The sequence below is a fragment of the Rhinoderma darwinii genome, chromosome 3 (assembly GCF_050947455.1).
Source record: "Rhinoderma darwinii isolate aRhiDar2 chromosome 3, aRhiDar2.hap1, whole genome shotgun sequence".
Lineage (NCBI taxonomy): Eukaryota > Metazoa > Chordata > Amphibia > Anura > Rhinodermatidae > Rhinoderma > Rhinoderma darwinii.
Genome location: NC_134689.1, coordinates 16,736,364 through 16,754,841, shown reverse-complemented (window position 1 = coordinate 16,754,841; position 18,478 = coordinate 16,736,364). Strand labels below are relative to the sequence as shown.

The window sequence follows — 18,478 nt, the reverse complement described above, 5'->3', positions numbered from 1 at the left end:
CACAAAAAAAAACAAAAACACATAAAAAAATAGCAATAAAAAAAAAAGTTAAAATGTAACAAAATTAAAAATACATAATAATTTTGCTAACGAATTTTTTCCCTATAAACCCACCTACTGAAGTCGGCCGTTGACAGATTCTTGCAATTTTTTGAATTTTTTTTTTTTTTAGGAAAATGTTTCTCCGACATTCAGAAAACACAGGAGAAACCAGCAGGTTTTCAGAGTTTTTCATGCCCTAATCTTTCAGTCTGGGGAGTCTGTGCACACAGCACCGTTCCCACGCTAGTTCACAAGATCCATTCTAGTTGCAAATAATGCTGAAGAATCTCTGGAATCCCATTTATCTTGTACCATGAAAGTTGATGCAAAACATGTCAGAAGCTTAACCCTTTCAGCTTCACGCATACCCTTAAGGCACAGATAGTGGCATAATGCATTCAGGACACCGTTGGTACCTAAGGGGATAAAAAAAAGCAGGTAAACCCACCCCCCCCCCTCCCCGTCCCTCAGCCCCAAGGTTGGGGGCAGATTTTTTTTTTTGGGCCATCCAGGAGTGGAAATTTTTAAACAATTGCTTCTTCTTGTTAAGAATCTTGTTGCAAAAACGGAGGATCGGCAGAGTCAGGTCGTTTTTTCTTTTCCCATAATGAGGTTCACAAGGTGCGAAATGGAATATAATTTGAGCAAAGGCGGAACATGGCGGACATGAGGTATGATGTGTGCGCCTGACTTCTCCTAAGGAAAGATCAGAGGATTCTGCAGGAAGAGACTGATTAGGCCGAGTCTCAATAGAATATCAAGTATTTTGTCAGGCGCACAATAACTAATCCCCAATTCTATGGATCTGCGATAACTGGACGCTGGAGGGATTATGCGCCATTGTTCAACTTCCCTTCCTAAACGGCCTAATGTATCTTAAATGAACTGACTATTTACTTTAGATGTTGGAGTGTAGATGGATTTAATTCGATTTATACTGAGCAGTGTGCGAACATCGGCAATATAAATAAATATGGTAAGCGGCGCGATACGTATCGCAAGCGTGCGATCTGCCCAGCGTTATGGACATTGACTCCTGTGGAGTGCGATTGTGACACTGAGCAAAAGTCGCAGTGATGGATACATGGCATTAATTCATTGGAAATGATAGTTTGTTGAACTACTTTGACAAGTGTCCCCCATTGCGTCTTACACATTTGGGATTAAAAAATAAATAAAAAATAGCGCCACACTTGCTAATAGAATGTATCTGGTATTGTCATTGATCAAGTGAATAGGGTTGAGCTGCAATACTAGACACATCCTATTAACAAGAGTGGCGCTATTTCTGGGGAGGGGGAAGCAGACCCTTTTTATTTTGATCCCGGACAACCCTATTAAATGCTAAGTTATGTGCCACACTGTTGAGTGACCGCTTCTGATGAATAATAACGACCCCCCCCCCCCACCAGAAGTCAATATATAGCAACTGTGTCAACAGTACATAAAGGGGTTGTTGCTTTGTACAATCCCTACTTGTAAAGGCCCTTTTATACCTGCCAATGATCGGGCAAAAGAGCGTACACAGAACGCCCGTTCCCGATCATTGGCCTATGTAAACAGGGCAACGATCAGCCGATGAACGATCAAACGCTCGTTCATCGGCTGATTGTATAGGTTATGCAGTAAAAATATTATCATTGTCGGCAGCACACAGGTAGACGCGCTGCCGACATGATAGAAATATATGGGGACAAGCGATCCTAGTGACATACATACCCCATACAAAGCTCCTTGTGAAAGGAAAAAAAAAAAAAGAGTGCTGATCCATGAGCTGTCTCGTTGATCGGTGCTCGTTTACACGTCGGGCCATGTAAGAAGTTCCCACAACAATAAGCTTATTACAATGTGTCCCCCTGCTGGGTACCTCAGCGATCAGCTTTTATCTCTGGCGAAACCTGGCAGTAAGTGTTCTATTTCCCTGCAGTGCCACCACAGGGGGAATTAAGCATTACACAGTGTCCATTCAGATCAATAGGTTGTTGTAATGCAAGATAGGACAGCTCCTTCTAGAGATGCCAAAAGAGGAGAATCCTGAACCAGGATCCCCCTATTAAATCAATATTCCCTAATAGGGTGTATGACAATTGGCTTTCTAAGTTAGTCAACCCCTTTATATATCGTGATGTATCTTTTATGCAACAATTGCGCTTGAATATATACAATAGGGTTAACTTAGTGCTTTAGTCTCCCGAACTACAGAGACTATGCTACCTCGATTGCTCTCAGTCAGTATGGTGGTAAGCCCTATTGGTGTTGCTGATTGGATAAGATCAGTGTGAGTGGTAAAGACACCTGCACCCCTCTGACTGATTAAGAGCAGTTTCAGACGTAATATGGCCGCATTTTAGCATCTGTATTACCCCCGCAGTTCTACTGAGCAAATCTTTGATAAAACCGTGGAGGCTCTGGGTCTTGCGGCCATAATGCCGTCATTACATCACAGCCATCTGACATAGGCCTTAAGGTCCTTTTGCACGGCCCGATATGGGCCGATCAACGAGACGGCTTGTTGATCAGCATTCGATTGCTCTTTTCAAAAGGAGTAATGATCGGTTAGGTATGGGGTCGAGCGATCGGTACTACAATTGTTCGTCCCCATACATTTCCATCATGTCGGCAGCACAGAGAGATGTGCCGCTGACTAGCGACTGTCTTATTGGCCGCATTTAGAGCAGATCAGCCGGTGAAGGTGCGTTTGCTCACTCATCGTCTGACCTTTGCCCTGTTTTTACAGGGCAATGATCAGGAACGAGCGATCATATGAATGCTCGTTTGGCCGATCAATGGCTTGTGTAAACAGGAAGCAGTGGGCATACCCTAAAAAGTGGGGTGAAAAAATAATCTCCTAGCCCGTAGTTTAACGTACGGTGATCTCCTCATATTCTGATTTATTAAAAGCCTTTTTAATTTATTTTAGGATTGCCTTAAAGCTTGTCAAGAACAGATAGAGTCCGTGCTAGTCCGAAGCCTTAGACAAAACAGACCGCCGACCCAACAAAGGAACGCCGTCAAGTCTGTGGACGAACTGGACCAGGCCAGCACTCCTACAGACGTGCGGGACATCAACCTGTGAGGAGTTCTGCATCGAAAGAGTCTTTCACTTGTTCTGTTTATATCTGCTCTCCCACTTAGATAAAAAAAAATATTTAAAAACTATTTTAAATACAAAAAAAAAAAGAAAAAGCAAAAAAAAAAAGGATTCATGTTTTTGGTGCCTCCTTTTAGAAGGGAATCCCACAATATATTTGATAATTGCTGTTCTTATTATATATTGTTAAATTTAAGTGCTTATATAAGCATAAACCGTAGATAGAAAAATTGTAAACCTGTATTTGTGGGATGAAACGTAGGTATACTTTTTATATTGTAGTCGCTTACACCTCTCGATAGATGTCCGAGAGGATGTGGGTGTCATATATGTGGTTTTCATATGTAGATTGCAAAGCAAAAGACTAATGGATTCTAGAGGGCAATGGAAAGTGCGATCCCTAAAAAGACTGAATATTTTTGAATGATGATTTGGGATCGGATGGAATTTTTTATTTTATTTTTGTAAGTCTAATGAGAGGTGCTTTCTGAATCTCCTATTTAGTTCTGTTTACTTTTGCTGTCTATGGTAGCTGCTACCGAAAAAAAAAAAAAAGAAGATGCTTTATTTTTGCAAGCCTGAGGCAGGTGTTTTTTTTTTTGTTATTTTTTTTTTTTCCTGAAATGTTTTTGATTTCCCATTTTTACCAGTTTTCTTTACAAGCATGCCTGGGATTAGAGGGAGGCTCACTTAGCCAGCTGTGGACATATAAACTACAAAATAATGTATTTTTGAAAACAGAATGGTCCCAGTAAGATAGAAAAAAAAGAAAAAATAATTAAGGTACTCCTTCACAACTCCCTCCTGTTTTTTTTTATTATTATTACAGAATATCCTAATATTCCCATCCCAAGTTTTTTTTTTAAAGGATTTATCATCAAAACAATTTCTTTTTTTTATTCCTATGAAAAAAAAAAAAATAGAATAGAATAATAAAATGCGTTCCAAAAAATGCATGTGACATTACGTAGCCAGTCCGACCATTGTAAAAAAAAAATTCTGGCTGCTTGTTAATGGACGGATATTGAGCTACATGTCCGCAGCTAAAGCCTATTTAAATATAAATTGAATAAAGTAGGTAGATATCTCCATAAAAAAATATAAAAAATAAGCCACATCCCCACGCGTTTTGATCTTCACTAGTGGTTGGTCTGCCATCAGCATTATTGTAAACCTTTTCATTCGAAAAAGCACTTTGAAAATTGATCCTAAGGGATAAATGGGATGGTTTATGAAAATTTTGCTGACCACATGGCATCCTTTTAGCCTCCGCGCACACACCACTGCCGAATACATGTTACGGTGCTGGATTTTTTGACACCTGCCTTGGATGACATTCCTCGAACAACATTCCGAACACATACAAAAACATTGTTGTATTAAATGCCCTGAAGGTGGTCAGCCCCTTCGGTTGTCTTTATTAATATTTCCCTAGGCCCTACAGGGTTTAATCAGTCAGATTTTTTTTTTCCTCAAATAATTTTTCTCTACCATTGTACTTGAATTTTTTTTCTCCTTATATGTAGTTGCTCCAGCAATTTGGCAAATTTTTTTCTTTTAATGCCGTTGCAACTTTTTTTTTTTCTTTTTGTGCACAATTGTATGACACAGTTGACACCTTTTGTTGAGCTGTTGCTTCAAAATTTTTGCAATTTTTTTTTTTTAATTAAAAGTAAAGACAATTAAATGGGGTTTTTCCATGTGTTGGCGATATGAGGACTAAGTGAATGAATATATATATATTTTTTCTTATTTGTTTTTTTGCGCTGCTAAGGAGCTATGATTTGTTTCATTCTTATTCACATTAACAGTACTTAGCTGTATTGTTTCACTGAGTGTGCTGCTATTTTATAAACATTTTTATAATATATTATTTTACTGCTTAAAATTTCCAATCCTGAAGTAAGTAGATGGTTAAGTGGACATATGAGAATTTTTGATTACTGGAAATGCCCTTGTACAGGTTTTTTTTTTTTCTTCGAAAAGTATGTTAATGACTTTTTTTTTCTGATCGCACCCTCTAAAGATGGTAGACGTACCTCAGGTTTACTGGATACAGAATGGTTCCTGCTCTCACAATACCTCACACTTTACAGTTTTCCTCTGGGAGCCTAGTGCAATGGTGCAAATTCAGCAGGGATCTGGGTTTGCACTTCACTTTTTGCTACTCATTCCCTTTTCAGTTTTGTCGTCAGATTAGCAGGGGGCAGTGGAATGACATTATTCCAATCCCGGATTATAGATGATGAAAATGGCTGTGGTGACCAGTAACGATGGATGAACATGCTGCAATGATCGCGATAAAGATCCGATGCTCAGATGAAACAAAAATTTTCAGTCACGGCAAATTTTTGTAGCCACCTCCTCCGGGATGCATGTGTGATTCAATGCCAGCTTATTGGCTGTGAAATTATAGGTCGGCGCCCATTGTTGGCGCCGAGCCAACGATCTTTCTGACCGCAAGAACTAGTAGTATTGCTGAGCCATGAGGCCCCCGATACGGACTCCATTTCCAATATGGCTGCCAAACACATTATGGCATCTAGTTCATTGCAGCATGTTCCGGATCCATCTACATGTATGGCATATATAGGGCATATCCCTATCTTTATGCCTGTGACATCCCATAGCTTGTAAGTTATAAGGTACTCGATATGGGAGGTGCCCCTGAAAATCTTTTTGATGGTTTTTGACTTTGGACCCGCGCGCAGCCAAAGTCTCAGTGTCTGATCATAGAGGGTTTTCTTTCACCTGAGAAAAAGGATTGAGAAGCTGCATATGCTTTCCAGAACTATTATTTTCAATTTTTTAATTTTTACCGTTTTTTCGGGCGCAACATTCAGTTCAGATTGTCATTATGGTATTTAGGAAGAAAAAAAAAATGACCTTTTATATTCTAGTTTTAGGAGTTAAGGGAAAGGCATACCATGTATATAAAAGGCATGAAGATACTCAATTCTCACGCTCTTACGGATATGTATGGCATTTTCACAAACCGCTTTGGTGAACATAGCATCAGTTAGAACATTTTTACAGTAGTGATTGAATAAAAAAAAAAAATGTTTTTGTTTTTGTAAAAATGGACCGTTTCATTACGTCTTGTTCATTTCTGGATCGGAAGAAGTTTAGTTATATACTCAAGTATGTAGCTATTAAACAGCTGCTAGATAACCCAGATCCAATCTTGCTACGAGAACTCTGGAGGGAGGTTTGAGGCATGAATGTTGCCTCGGCCTCTGTAGGGTGACATCACTTCTGTACATCACCTTTCCTACTTGGTCTGTTGTAACCCTGAAATAGATCACAATTTCATGGCAATGTAAAAGTCACCTAGGGCAAGTACTAATACACCATGATATGGGATTTAAAGGGCGTTTACCTAAAACGATACGAATTGTGTTTCCGCTCTGGATTTATGCTCTATAGCATGAAAGGTAATTTAATTTTGTTTTGTTAATTTCACCAGCACAATAGCCTTGCGTATTGGCTTTAAGCCAATAGGAACAAGGGGTTTCTGTCACATTTTGTTTTTGTGTCTGTGACCTATTAACCATTAGGTAGCAGAAAAACTGTACTTAGGACACAAGTAGGGAACCTGTGCCTTCGGAGAGCTTTGTGGATTAACGACAATAGCTGGATGGGCTTTGGGTGGCCACAACCTAATTTTAGGACATTATAAAATGTACTAGACTTTTGTGGTAATTTTGTAAATGCTGAAACATGTTTAATTTAAAATTTTGAAAAATTTGAATATCTGAATTTGTTTTTCTTTTTGTGTTTATTTTTTATTTTTTTTAAGTATTTCATTAAGACGTTATCCGTTGCATACACACAGTGGTGGAGAAGAGGCCGCAGTCATAAGACGGCTGCAGGAATCGCAGTGAATTAGGTTCCGATTTCATCAATATTGCAACAAATGGCGGCCTCCGCTGTGGGTATTTAATGGGTACACTTTAAAGTTTGCCAAAGCCTGACCACCTAAAATGTGCTGTTCTAGGGCGGATATAAGACTGCTATTATTATGTCTTGCTGCTTGAAATGGAAAGAAAGAATAGAAGATAATTCCAGCAGGCGTCATGTATATCATAAGGTATAAACGGACAGAGAAAAAGAAAATCTTATATGGTCGATGGTTTTTTTGCATGTGTTTTCTTCATGGCAACTTTGATTTGTAACTGGAGTAATCTAATGAAATTCCAAAGCTTACTCTGAAAATGATACATGAACAGCAGTCGGAGGGGAAAAAAAGATCTTCATATGACATCACGCTATTTATTGGTAACTCAATGGCGGCAAGATGCCAAATTCCAGACTTTTTGGAAAAGTAAAAAGCTGCCAATGCCCATTATAGGTCTATTTACGGGACAGGAATGGGAAATTTTAATGCACAATTTCCCTTCTGTCGGTTTCCAAAGTTGTTGTTTTTGTTAATTTTACAATTGTATAATGTATTCCTTTTAATGGCACCTACTGTCCAAAGCACATTAAAGACACGTGTCGTTTGCCATAAGCTATGTGATCTCAGTTTGTGGAGTTTTTTTGGGGTGTAAATGATGATTATGATCAGATCGTGTGGGGGGGGGGCAGAGAAACGGCTTGGAGGATCTTTTCTGCTATAAATCGGTCATGCGGAAAGATCATGGTCTGCTATGAGGGTAGTTGAATTTCTAGCCTTTTGACAGACACCATTAGATTTTCAGAAAACAAAAACACTGGGGGGGGGGGGGTGGTGCATTTATGTCATAGTATGGAAAAAAATGTGTTGTTTTTTTTTTACAAAAGACTGCTATTGGTTACACCATTTTTCTTTATTGAATATACCTGGTTTTTACAAAAACGTTTTGAAAAACATAGTATGATCCACAAATAAAGGAAAACCCATCAAAAACAATCTTTGATAGCAACTAAGGATCCTAAACTTAGTCAGTGTTATTACAGGTCCACTCCAGGCGAAACAGGGGCGGAGCATGACACGGATTCTCGTGTAATTAAATGTGTCATGCACCACCCCCTCAAGACCTACACTATACCTAACACAGCGTACTAGTTTTGCCCAGACTGTTCCTTTTAGACACTTGTCGGGAGTCATTGTATGATCAACATAACCCATTCGCAACACATTTGTGTAGCTTAGGTGTTTTTGTCCAACCCGATGGCCAATTCCATTGTGACCAGTATTGTATGGCTACGAGCGGTCATATTGAATAGTACCAAATGTTATGATGAAGGTGATGCTGCTGGCCCTAATTTTTTTCCCCTTCATTTTGTTACGTCCTCAATGCCCTAAACACTCCCCCATTGGCAAGTGGATGTTTTTGTTTTATTTATTTTTCACCAAGTACCTCAATCACTCTGCACAACTGTCTCATGTCCTTGTTGCTTTAATCAAGTGTGATGCCATATCAAGTCAATGTTCTCTCACAATGTACTTTATAAAAATTTAAGAAAATCGAAAAAAAAATTAAAAAATTGTGACAATTACCTGGTCAAGGAACGGATAGAAAGTGTAGAATTAAATTAAATGAACTTTTAGAAAGTATGTGAGATTTCTTATGGTGGAGAAGACCGATAATGGTGTAGTTCTTCAATTACATATGGAAGGTCTTGTCTGTTCAGTGTTAAAGTCGTTGCTTTTTTATTATTAACATGTTAATTGACTTAGTTTCAAGATGGATTCATGAAATGTGTTTTTGAGTTGGATAAGAATGCTGTTTGGGCAATAAATTCACCTTGACCTAAGCTGACTCCTTTTCGCTTTTATTCGCGCTGTTTCTATAAAAGGCCCTCGACTTGTGCAAATAAAAGAAATTATCTCAACAAGAGGGATTTGGCAGCCAGTGAGCGATCTTCTGATGGATATCCCGGACGGGAAGATAGATAAATACTTGCAATTACATCACCTAACAGCTAAGGAATGCGTCTGATGATCTCAGGACAGTCAACACTATATTTCGGGGTCCATTCACTCTGGTTGTTCAAGGCCACGTAAAATAATAGTGCAGGGCACACCGACACTGGTCGTCATCCCCCGCAACCATATTTATACATTTTTTGGTTGAAGAATAGTCTCTACATAAAAAAAATAATTTCCCCTGTAACTAAACTTTTATAAAACTTGTGACATATCATAGGGACATCGTAAAACTTAAAGTGTAACTAAACATTTTACAAACTTCTGACATGTCATAGTGACATGTCAGAAGTTTTGATTGTTGGGTCCGAGCACTGAGACCCCCACCAATCGCTCAAACTAAGCGGCAGAAGCGCTCAGGTGTCTGGCTTTTTCCGGAAAGTACCGGTAGCGGAGTACCGCCTCATAGACTTTCTATTGAGTCCGTACTCCGATACATTGGTTTCCGGGAAAAGCCGAACAGACACTATGTGGCTGAGCGCTCACACGAGTGCTTCTTCCGCTTCCTTTTAGCGATTGGTGGGTGTCTCAGTGCTCGGACCGCCACCGATCAAAACTTTTGACAACTCACTATGACTCAGAAACTTGTCGAACGTTTAGGTACCCTTTAATTGTTTATTAACATAGCCACAAAAAAGCATGCAATTTTTCGAATCTTTGACAAAGACTCCTGCGAAAGGTTACATGCGTTTTTATGGGGCTGTGTTAATAAACACTTGATTTTTTTTTTTCCCCCATCAATGCTGTCACGAAGTTATTTACAATTGATATGAAGGTCGGAAATTTGGGATTTATTGGACATTGCTGAATATTTGCATCCTTTGAATCTTTTTAAGCGAGTGCTCTAGGCATCCAAAACCACGTAATGTCATAGTGACACGTCCGAAGTTTTGATCAGTGGGGTCTGAGCACTGAGACCCCCACCAATCACTAAAATAAAGAGGCAAAAGTGCTCAGGTGAGCGCTATTACGCTTTGTTTCTGATCTGCTGTGCCAAGCGAGCAGTGTACAGGCTCAATAGAAAGTCTACGAGCCCGTACACCGCTGTCTTTGCTTTCCGAGAAAAACCCATCAGAAACTAAGCGACGCAACGCACACCAATGTGCTTCCGCCCCTTCGTTTTAGCGATCAGTGGGGTCTCAGCGCTTGAACCCCCTCTCGTCAAAACTTCGGACGTGTCATTATGACAGGTCAAAAGTTTTATAAAAGTTGGAACGGAGCCCTGACTGACACAAACTGAAACCAGAGATTTCCATTTCCATCACCATTGATATCAATGGTGACTGATCCGGTGCCAATGGTTTTATTTTGTCTCCGTTGTGCAAGGTTTCCGTCGTTTTGACTGGATGAATACCGAGACAAACAAACCATTGGCACCGGATCCGTCACTATTGAAATCAATGGTGATGGAAACGGAAACATTTGGTTTTAGTTTGTGTCAGTCAGGGCTACGTTCCGACGGAAAGCTCTGTCGGAACGGAGCCCTGACCCAGATGTGAACGAGGCCTTACTGTCTGATTCCCCCACGGATTAACGCTAATTGCTGAGGTTCTAACAGGGACACACCCTATAACCAGCTTATCAATGGGGGACCCTTATAGCAAAAATAGATTTTCCAAAGTGGAAAACCCCTTTAGGGTATGTGCACACGAGGGCATTACGTCCGTAATTGACAGACGTATTTCGGCCGCAAGTACCGGACCGAACACAGTGCAGGGAGCCGGGCTCCTAGCATCATACTTATGTACGATGCTAGGAGTCCCTGCCTCTCCGTGGAACTACTGTCCCGTACTGTAATCATGTTTTCAGTACGGGACAGTTGTCCGGCAGCGAGGCAAGGACTCCTAGCGTCGTACATAAGTATGATGCTAGGAGCCCGGCTCCCTGCACTGTGTTCGGTCCGGTACTTGCGGCCAAAATACGTCCGTCAATTACGGACGTAATGCCCTCGTGTGCACATACCCTTAGACAATGTTTAGAGCTGCATGTGTTTAAAAGGTTTTTACATTGGCAAAATAAATTGCCAACCATGATAGTTTCCAGAAATTATGTATATTAGAAAGGAACTCTCCCCGAGACCACTTGTAAAGGCAAAAAATTTTTTTTGTCAAATACTGAACACTTGTCTTGATGGTAAAATAGTACAGAAATATCTCAACAAGATGACAGCCTGGGCAGGTAGATGGCAAATCAAAATAAATGTAAAGTAATGTACCTATGCCGAAGTACCAGTACGACTAGGTAAACATCAATTTTATTGCGGTTCGGGATAAAAGACCAAGTGAAGCATTTGGTTACAAGTCAGATAAGCAGTCAATATCAAGCAGCAGCTGCAAAAGCAAATACAATTTTAGGATGAAAAAAAGATGACAACCTGTGATCCAAATATAATATTGCCAATCTACAAATCCCTCATAAGGCTCAAAAATTCCCCCATAGTCCTCCACTTTCAGTTTTTGTGGTGAATTATTGCTCAGCATATTGTGCCATTATTTTACAGATCTCACATAAAATCGGCATGCAGATATCGTGCTACTGTCTGGTCAGAATCTTTCCAAGCTCTGTTAGTGTGAACAGTCTCCTGGTAATTGGCATCTGGGCCACATGGGTGGAGTGGTAGTAAAAAGGCAGAAGAAAAGAAATTTGGGTTACCAAGTAAAAAGAAAAAAAAACAAAAACAAAATAAACATGTCTATGAGGTATTTGCAAATTGTCAAGTGCGTATAAAACAAGTAAGGCTGGGTTCACACCTGCGTCGGGTCTTTGGATTGTTCTGCTCCGTCAGAGGATCAGAACAAGGGAAAAACCGGAAGCAATGGTTCTGTTGCACCACGGACACCTCCGGCAGCCAACGGAATCCATTGACCTTAATGGGTTCCACTGGCTTCCTTTTACCGGACACAATAGCACAGCATGCTGCGTTATGGTTTTCAGTATTCTCGGCCGGTTCTGCGTCTGAGGACCCTAACGGAGCCCCCAACTCAAATGTGAACGAAGCCTAATAGGGGCAGGCAGCTCTACAGCTCTGTAAGCAATCTCAGATGATCCCAAGCAGAAGGCGTAGAAAATTGACTGTTTTGCCAGATTTTTTTGGCCAGCTTTTTTAAAATCTAGCAGACTGACAAATATAAAAATTTTTATTTCTAGTTACTATCCATTTAGCTCAAAATCAGTGCCTAGTCTGACCAATGCATCTCACGGAAAGGTATCATTAAAGGGTTATTCCGACCAAACACAAGTATGGTCTATCCACAGGATGGCAGATTTCTGTATTGCTTTTCCAAACCTGCTTATGAAGCTGCAAGTTCAGAGTTCAGTGGGCGTTCCCTGTAAAGCGGCTTTCTTTCTCCCCCTACTTTTTACTCAATGTTTTAGACTGTCACCTCCCCCATCCCACACCCATGCGGACATGTGGGAAGATGCCGCTCAGTGTCTTGGGCATATATAACACTCTACCTGTGTGAATATTACGGACCTGCTCTGAACTCAGATGCCTCTACAGTGTTTGGGAGTAGTTAGGCAAGAAGCAGGAAATTAATAATGTACAAGACTGCAGGATCACTATACAGAAAGGATTTGTTTGTGGTTGGTAACCATGGAGCAGCAGCTGCATCAACATGGTACACATAGGTCTGCATGGGAGCTGTATACGCCAAAAGGTAGAATATTCTTAAATCAAGAATATTTGCAAAGTGGCTTCAATTTTTATGAAGAAAAAAAGTTGCAAAGGTGCACATAGCCTTTAAAGTGTGAGTCCACCTCTTAAAAAGATTTTACAAGGGGAAACATTTTAATAGAGGGCTGTAAAGGCATTTAAAAGTTACTAAAGTTTCCTTTAAAGGAATATATCTGGTTAAAGAGAAGTAGAAAAGATGCATCCTGAGAATGATAATACATCTATGGAAGGGACTATTTCTTTCCCCTCATCCATGCTCATCCCCCATGTTGAATATGGTCGCCAATGAAAAGAAATCCCCTTTGAAATCTCACATTACGCAGCTATCTCACAAGTGACGGGAAGGAATGATTGACAGGTGAATAGCCAATAGAAGTCTTTGATGTCCAGCGTCTGGTCAGAGGTATTCACATATAATGTCTGCCAGTTCCTGCTACAATGTGACTGAAGTCCGCACCCTGCTGGTATTTGCTATGATATATGGACTGGTCAAAGATGGAGGAGAGATCTTTCTTTCAATCAGAAAATAATTTTTAATTTTTTTTCCGACGGGATGTATTTTACAATTGTAGAAAATAATGTCATCAGTCAGATAAAAATAAAATTAGCATTCATATTATTGTATTTTCTTCTAATCTTAAAGAGGTTGGCCCAAGATTGAAATGTAACTATTCACAGGATAAGTGTCTGATCAGTGGGGGTTTGGCCGCTGGGACACCCATGATCATGAGGGGTCCCTGTGTTCCCCATTTGGATGGGGTGGCAGTCGAGAGCTGTACTTGGCCATCTTTTGCCGTCTCAGACTTTAAAAAGAGCGGCAGCACGCCTGCTTGGCCTCCGCTCAATACAAATGGGGAACACGGGACATCCATTCTCCAGATCGGTGGGGTTCCCAGCGGTCGGACCTCCACAAGATAGGTGATAAGTTTCAATCTTGGGCTAACCTTTTTAAGGCTATTGCAGTGTATTTTTCAGTCTGGTGAAGGGAAGGCCTCATGCACACGGCAGAGTCATGTACACGGAGCCTGTTACTGTGGCACACCAAGTCCCTATAGATCCATACTACGGAGCTGTAGGAACTTTGCTGCTATATGGTGCCTCTGTATGGTGTTCTTCTCTAGAAGAATCGGAGGTAGAGTAAGGCTGGATTCACACGAGCATGTTCGGTCCGTAAAGGACGGAACGTATTTCGGCCGCAAGTCCCGGACCGAACACAGTGCAGGGAGCCGGGCTCCTAGCATCATAGTTATGTACAATGCTAGGAGTCCCGGCCTCGCTGCGGGACAACTGTCCCATACTGTAATCATGTTTTCAGTACGGGACAGTAGTTCCACGGAGAGGCAGGGACTCCTAGCATCATACATAACTATGATACTAGGAGCCCGGCTCCCTGCAGTGTGTTCGGTCCAGGACTTGCGGCCGAAATACGTTCCGTCCTTTACGCACCGAACATGCTCGTGTGAATCCAGCCTAAGTCTCGATATGGGAGCGTATTATGGCTCCACAAAGCTTGCAGCTTGTATGGCGTACTATGCTCTGGTGCACGACCCCTAAGAAATTCAGAGGTAATACAGTATTCCTGGTTTTGGGCATATACTTCTATATATTATAAATATATACACACACACACACACACACACACACACACACTCTTAAAGAGGACCGGTCACTAGCGAATATAAGTTGAACTGGTTAACTGACCTGAACAGCGCTTTTCCCCTGATTTTTTCAGTTTTTCTTTTTTTCCTGGACCCCCCGATACACAGATATGGCCCACTTATGTGTTGGCTCCCTATGTTCTAATTTCCTGTAGTTAGCCAACGGGGTGGAGCTAGCTTCCCTGCCTCTGATGCTGACCAATCAGCACTAGGCAGCTTGAGGGTAGTTAACGCCCTGTTGGCTACCTTACAGCAAATTAACCTATAAGGAACCAACACAACAATGGAACATATCTCTGGAACGGGGATGTCCAGAAGAAAAAGAAAAACAGCGCTGGAATCAGGGAGGTCAGTAAACCAGTTCAACATATATGACCTAGTAACAAATCATATTTAAGCCCCATATACAGAAAAGGATTTTTTTTCACAGAACTATTCTTACAAATTAGTTATAGATTTTGCATTAGAGCCAGGAGCCTCAAATGGTATTTTACATAATGCCCAGTGTGAGCCTGCCCAATACTTCTGTTTACACAGAAGGAGGAATCATTACAATTAACACAATTTTTATTCCCTTGTCCCTGATTTTATTATGCAACCTTAACTTGGGAAATGAAATCTAGAATCGGATTGGTTACTATAGGCAATATGTTCTTTCTTCCCCGTTAGGTCTTTACACACAAACCGACCAAGGTTCACATGGCAATGCCAACTGGAATGTTTTCACCTGCATAAACTGGGCACTACATGCCTATTCCCGACACTGACGACACAGAAAGATACGCGGCTGCCAATAGTTCAAATTGCTTCTTTTGTGTCTTTGGCATTTACAAAAAGCGGCGGCCGCCAAATAGCATTTCAAAGTACATTTCTTATCAAGTATCTATGACTACAAAGTCACAGCGGGGAATTATCCAAATTGTTTCAGCTTCAAGTATTAAGAACAACAAAGATTTAACCAATGACCGAGGCACAAAAATTCTCAGTCTACCAGAAGTGTTTAACAAAAATTCTGGTCCTTGTGACCCTTTGAAGGTAGGAAAGAGGAAATTTTAGCGACCATATTTTTTTTTTAGTCTGAGTATAGGCATGTGTTTGGGTAACTTAAAGGGGTCTCCGCTTTAACAATCCCTTTTTTGTTAGAAGATTCCTCCTCGGATAAGAGGATTACAGGGTATCCTGCTACTGGGACCCCCAGAAAGCAGCTGTAATCTGTTGGTTAACCAGCTTGTAAGTGTACAATTTCCCTGCAGTGCCACCACAGGTGAAATGAAGTATTAAACAGTTGTCATTTGAATAAGTGGGCTATTCATGGAATGCCCAGGCAAGAGGGTCCTCCATAGAGTGAGGTGCTCTTTATAGTCACTCTACACTCAATAGATCAAGGTCCTGAATGAATCACCCCACAATTACCGCAAAATATCCTAATAGAGTATTTGGAGAGGAGTTTCTACACCAGACAACCCCTTTTAATATACACATACCAATGTCAATGGTTGTCTATGAGCAAGAGTTCCTGGTCACGTAGACTTGAGTACAGTGAAAAAAACAACAACATGGTGCCACCAGTATAGATGTGACCAAGGTATTGGAGCAGAGAAGGCTGCCACAACCTTCTGACAGTGGTTGGGGGTGAGGTAGCGATTCTCAAAGGCCTCCTTCCTGTAAGCCACTTGTACAAGTATACTATTCACTTTTGGCCATGGACCATCCAAACACTTGGACCACTGGTCTCTAAGTGTAAGGGCACTAGCATGGTGAGCTTGTGAAGGTGCCATTTGTAGGTTGAGGTTATGTATAGACCAGAAGGTTGATGACTTGCAGCAATGACCATATTGCTAATATATTCTTTCAGTGTAAGTTCACACGCAGTGTTTTCAGACGTAATTCGGGCATTTTACGCCCCTAATATGCCTACAAACATCTTCCCATTGCTTTCAATGGGTTTTATGGTGTTCTGTTCCCACGAGGTGTAATTTTATGCGTCGTTGTCAAAATACGGCGCGGAAAAAGACGCCCGCGAAAAAGAAGTGCATGTCACTTCGTGGGACGTTTTTGGAGCAGTTTTTCATTGACTCTATTGAAAATTAGCTCCAATAACGGCCGTAAGATACGTAGCCAAAAACGCGAGTTGGTACAAAAACGTCTGAAAATCAGGAGCTGTTTTCGCCTGAAAACAGCTCCGTATTTTCAGACGTTTTGGTCACTGCGTGTGAACATACCCTAACAATTAGGTCTACTAAATAGGAGTTTGTGTGGCTTGTTACTTCACAGACTCTTCTTGTTTCATAATAGTCAAAGGGGTGGGAGACCATGACATGGGCCCTGTTGTTGCTGCTGAGAGAGAGTTCCCAGAGCGCAGAGGAACCACCACATATTCTCAATTGCATATATGTTGCACTATTTTCTGGCATTCACATTTAATATATGACTTGTGACCAAACATTCAGCAGTAATGAAGCTTCTCTAAGATGCCCAAGTGTAAAAGTGCCTGAAATGGGTCTCCATATTTTAGCCCTGCTTTGGAGAATCCACTTTTGTTATAACGGCCATCTACAATAAACTGAACACAGGAACCCCCATCGATCAGAAGAGAAGCATTAGGGTATGTTCACACGAGGTCATTACGTCCGTAATTGACGGACGTATTTCGGCCGCAAGTACTGGACCGAACACAGTGCAGGGAGCCGGGCTCCTAGCATCATAGTTATGTACGACGCTAGGAGTCCCTGCCTCGCTGCAGGACAACTGTCCCGTACTGTAATCATGTTTTCAGTACGAGACAGTTGTCCGGAGGCGAGGCAGGGACTCCTAGCGTCGTACATAACTATGATGCTAGGAGCCCGGCTCCCTGCACTGTGTTCGGTCCAGTACTTGCGGCCGAAATACGTCCGTCAATTATGGATGTAATGACCTCGTGTGAACATACCCTTACATGTCGCTCATTGAAATGAATGGGATGTCCATGCGACAGATGGACATGCCGGGTCCTACACAGAAGATGATGTTCTTTGTGGTCGGTCTCTGTAACCTCTGTAATTTAAGGGAGGTTATAAATGAAGAACTGCCCTCTTAACTCAGTGTCCTAATAGGTATATAAAAATGGATTTTCTAAACCAAACAACTCATTTAAAGAGGCTCTGTCACCAGATTTTGCAACCCCTATCTGCTATTGCAGCAGATAGGCGCTGCAATGTAGATTACAGTAACGTTTTTATTTAAAAAAAACGAGCATTTTTGGCCAAGTTATGACCATTTTTGTATTTATGCAAATGAGGCTTGCAAAAGTACAACTGGGCGTGTTTACAGTAAAAGTCCAAGTGGGCGTGTATTATGTGCGTACATCGGGGCGTGTTTACTTCTTTTACTAGCTGGGCGTTAGGAATGGGAGTGTATAATGCTGACGAATCAGCATCATCCACTTCTGTTCGTTAACGCCCAGCTTCTGGCAGTGCAGACACACAGCGTGTTCTCGAGAGATCACGCTGTGACGTCACTCACTTCCTGCCCCAGGTCCTGCATCGTGTCGGAAGAGCGAGGACACATCGGCACCAGAGGCTACAGTTGATTCTGCAGCAGCATCAGCGTTTGCAGGTAAGTAGCTACATCGACTTACCTGCAAACGCCGATGCTGCTGCAGAATCAACTGTAGCCTCTGGTGCCGATGTGTCCTCGCTCGTCCGACACGATGCAGGACCTGGGGAAGTGACGTCACAGCGTGATCTCTCGAGAACACGGCTGTGTCTGCACTGCCAGAAGCTGGGTGTTAACGAAGAGAAGTGGATGATACTTCTCATCAGAGCGCCCAGCTAGTAAAAGTAGTAAACACGCCCCGATGTACACACATAATACACGCCCACTTGGACTTTTACTTTAAACACGCCCAGTTGGACTTTAGCAAGCCTCATTTGCATAAATACAAAAATGGTCATAACTTGGCCAAAAATACTCGTTTTTTAAAAATAAAAACGTTACTGTAATCTACATTGCAGCGCCTATCTGCTGCAATAGCAGATAGGGGTTGCAAAATCTGGTGACAGAGCCTCTTTAAAGAGGCTCTGTCACCAGATCAAATCCCTATCTCCTATTGAATGTGATTG

At 41.4% G+C, this 18,478-nt stretch overlaps 1 protein-coding gene across 1 annotated transcript in view; it reads left to right on the top strand.

The window, feature by feature from the left end:
* The window catches only part of CCND2 (cyclin D2), a 46,444-nt gene extending 37,572 nt beyond the window's left edge, over positions 1 to 8,872 (top strand). The window contains exon 5 of the mRNA XM_075856042.1: positions 2,963 to 8,872. Within this exon, the coding sequence (XP_075712157.1) occupies positions 2,963 to 3,118 (156 nt within the window). The 3' untranslated portion in view covers positions 3,119 to 8,872. The remainder of the gene's footprint in view (positions 1 to 2,962) is intronic.
* Positions 8,873 to 18,478: the final 9,606 nt, after the last annotated feature.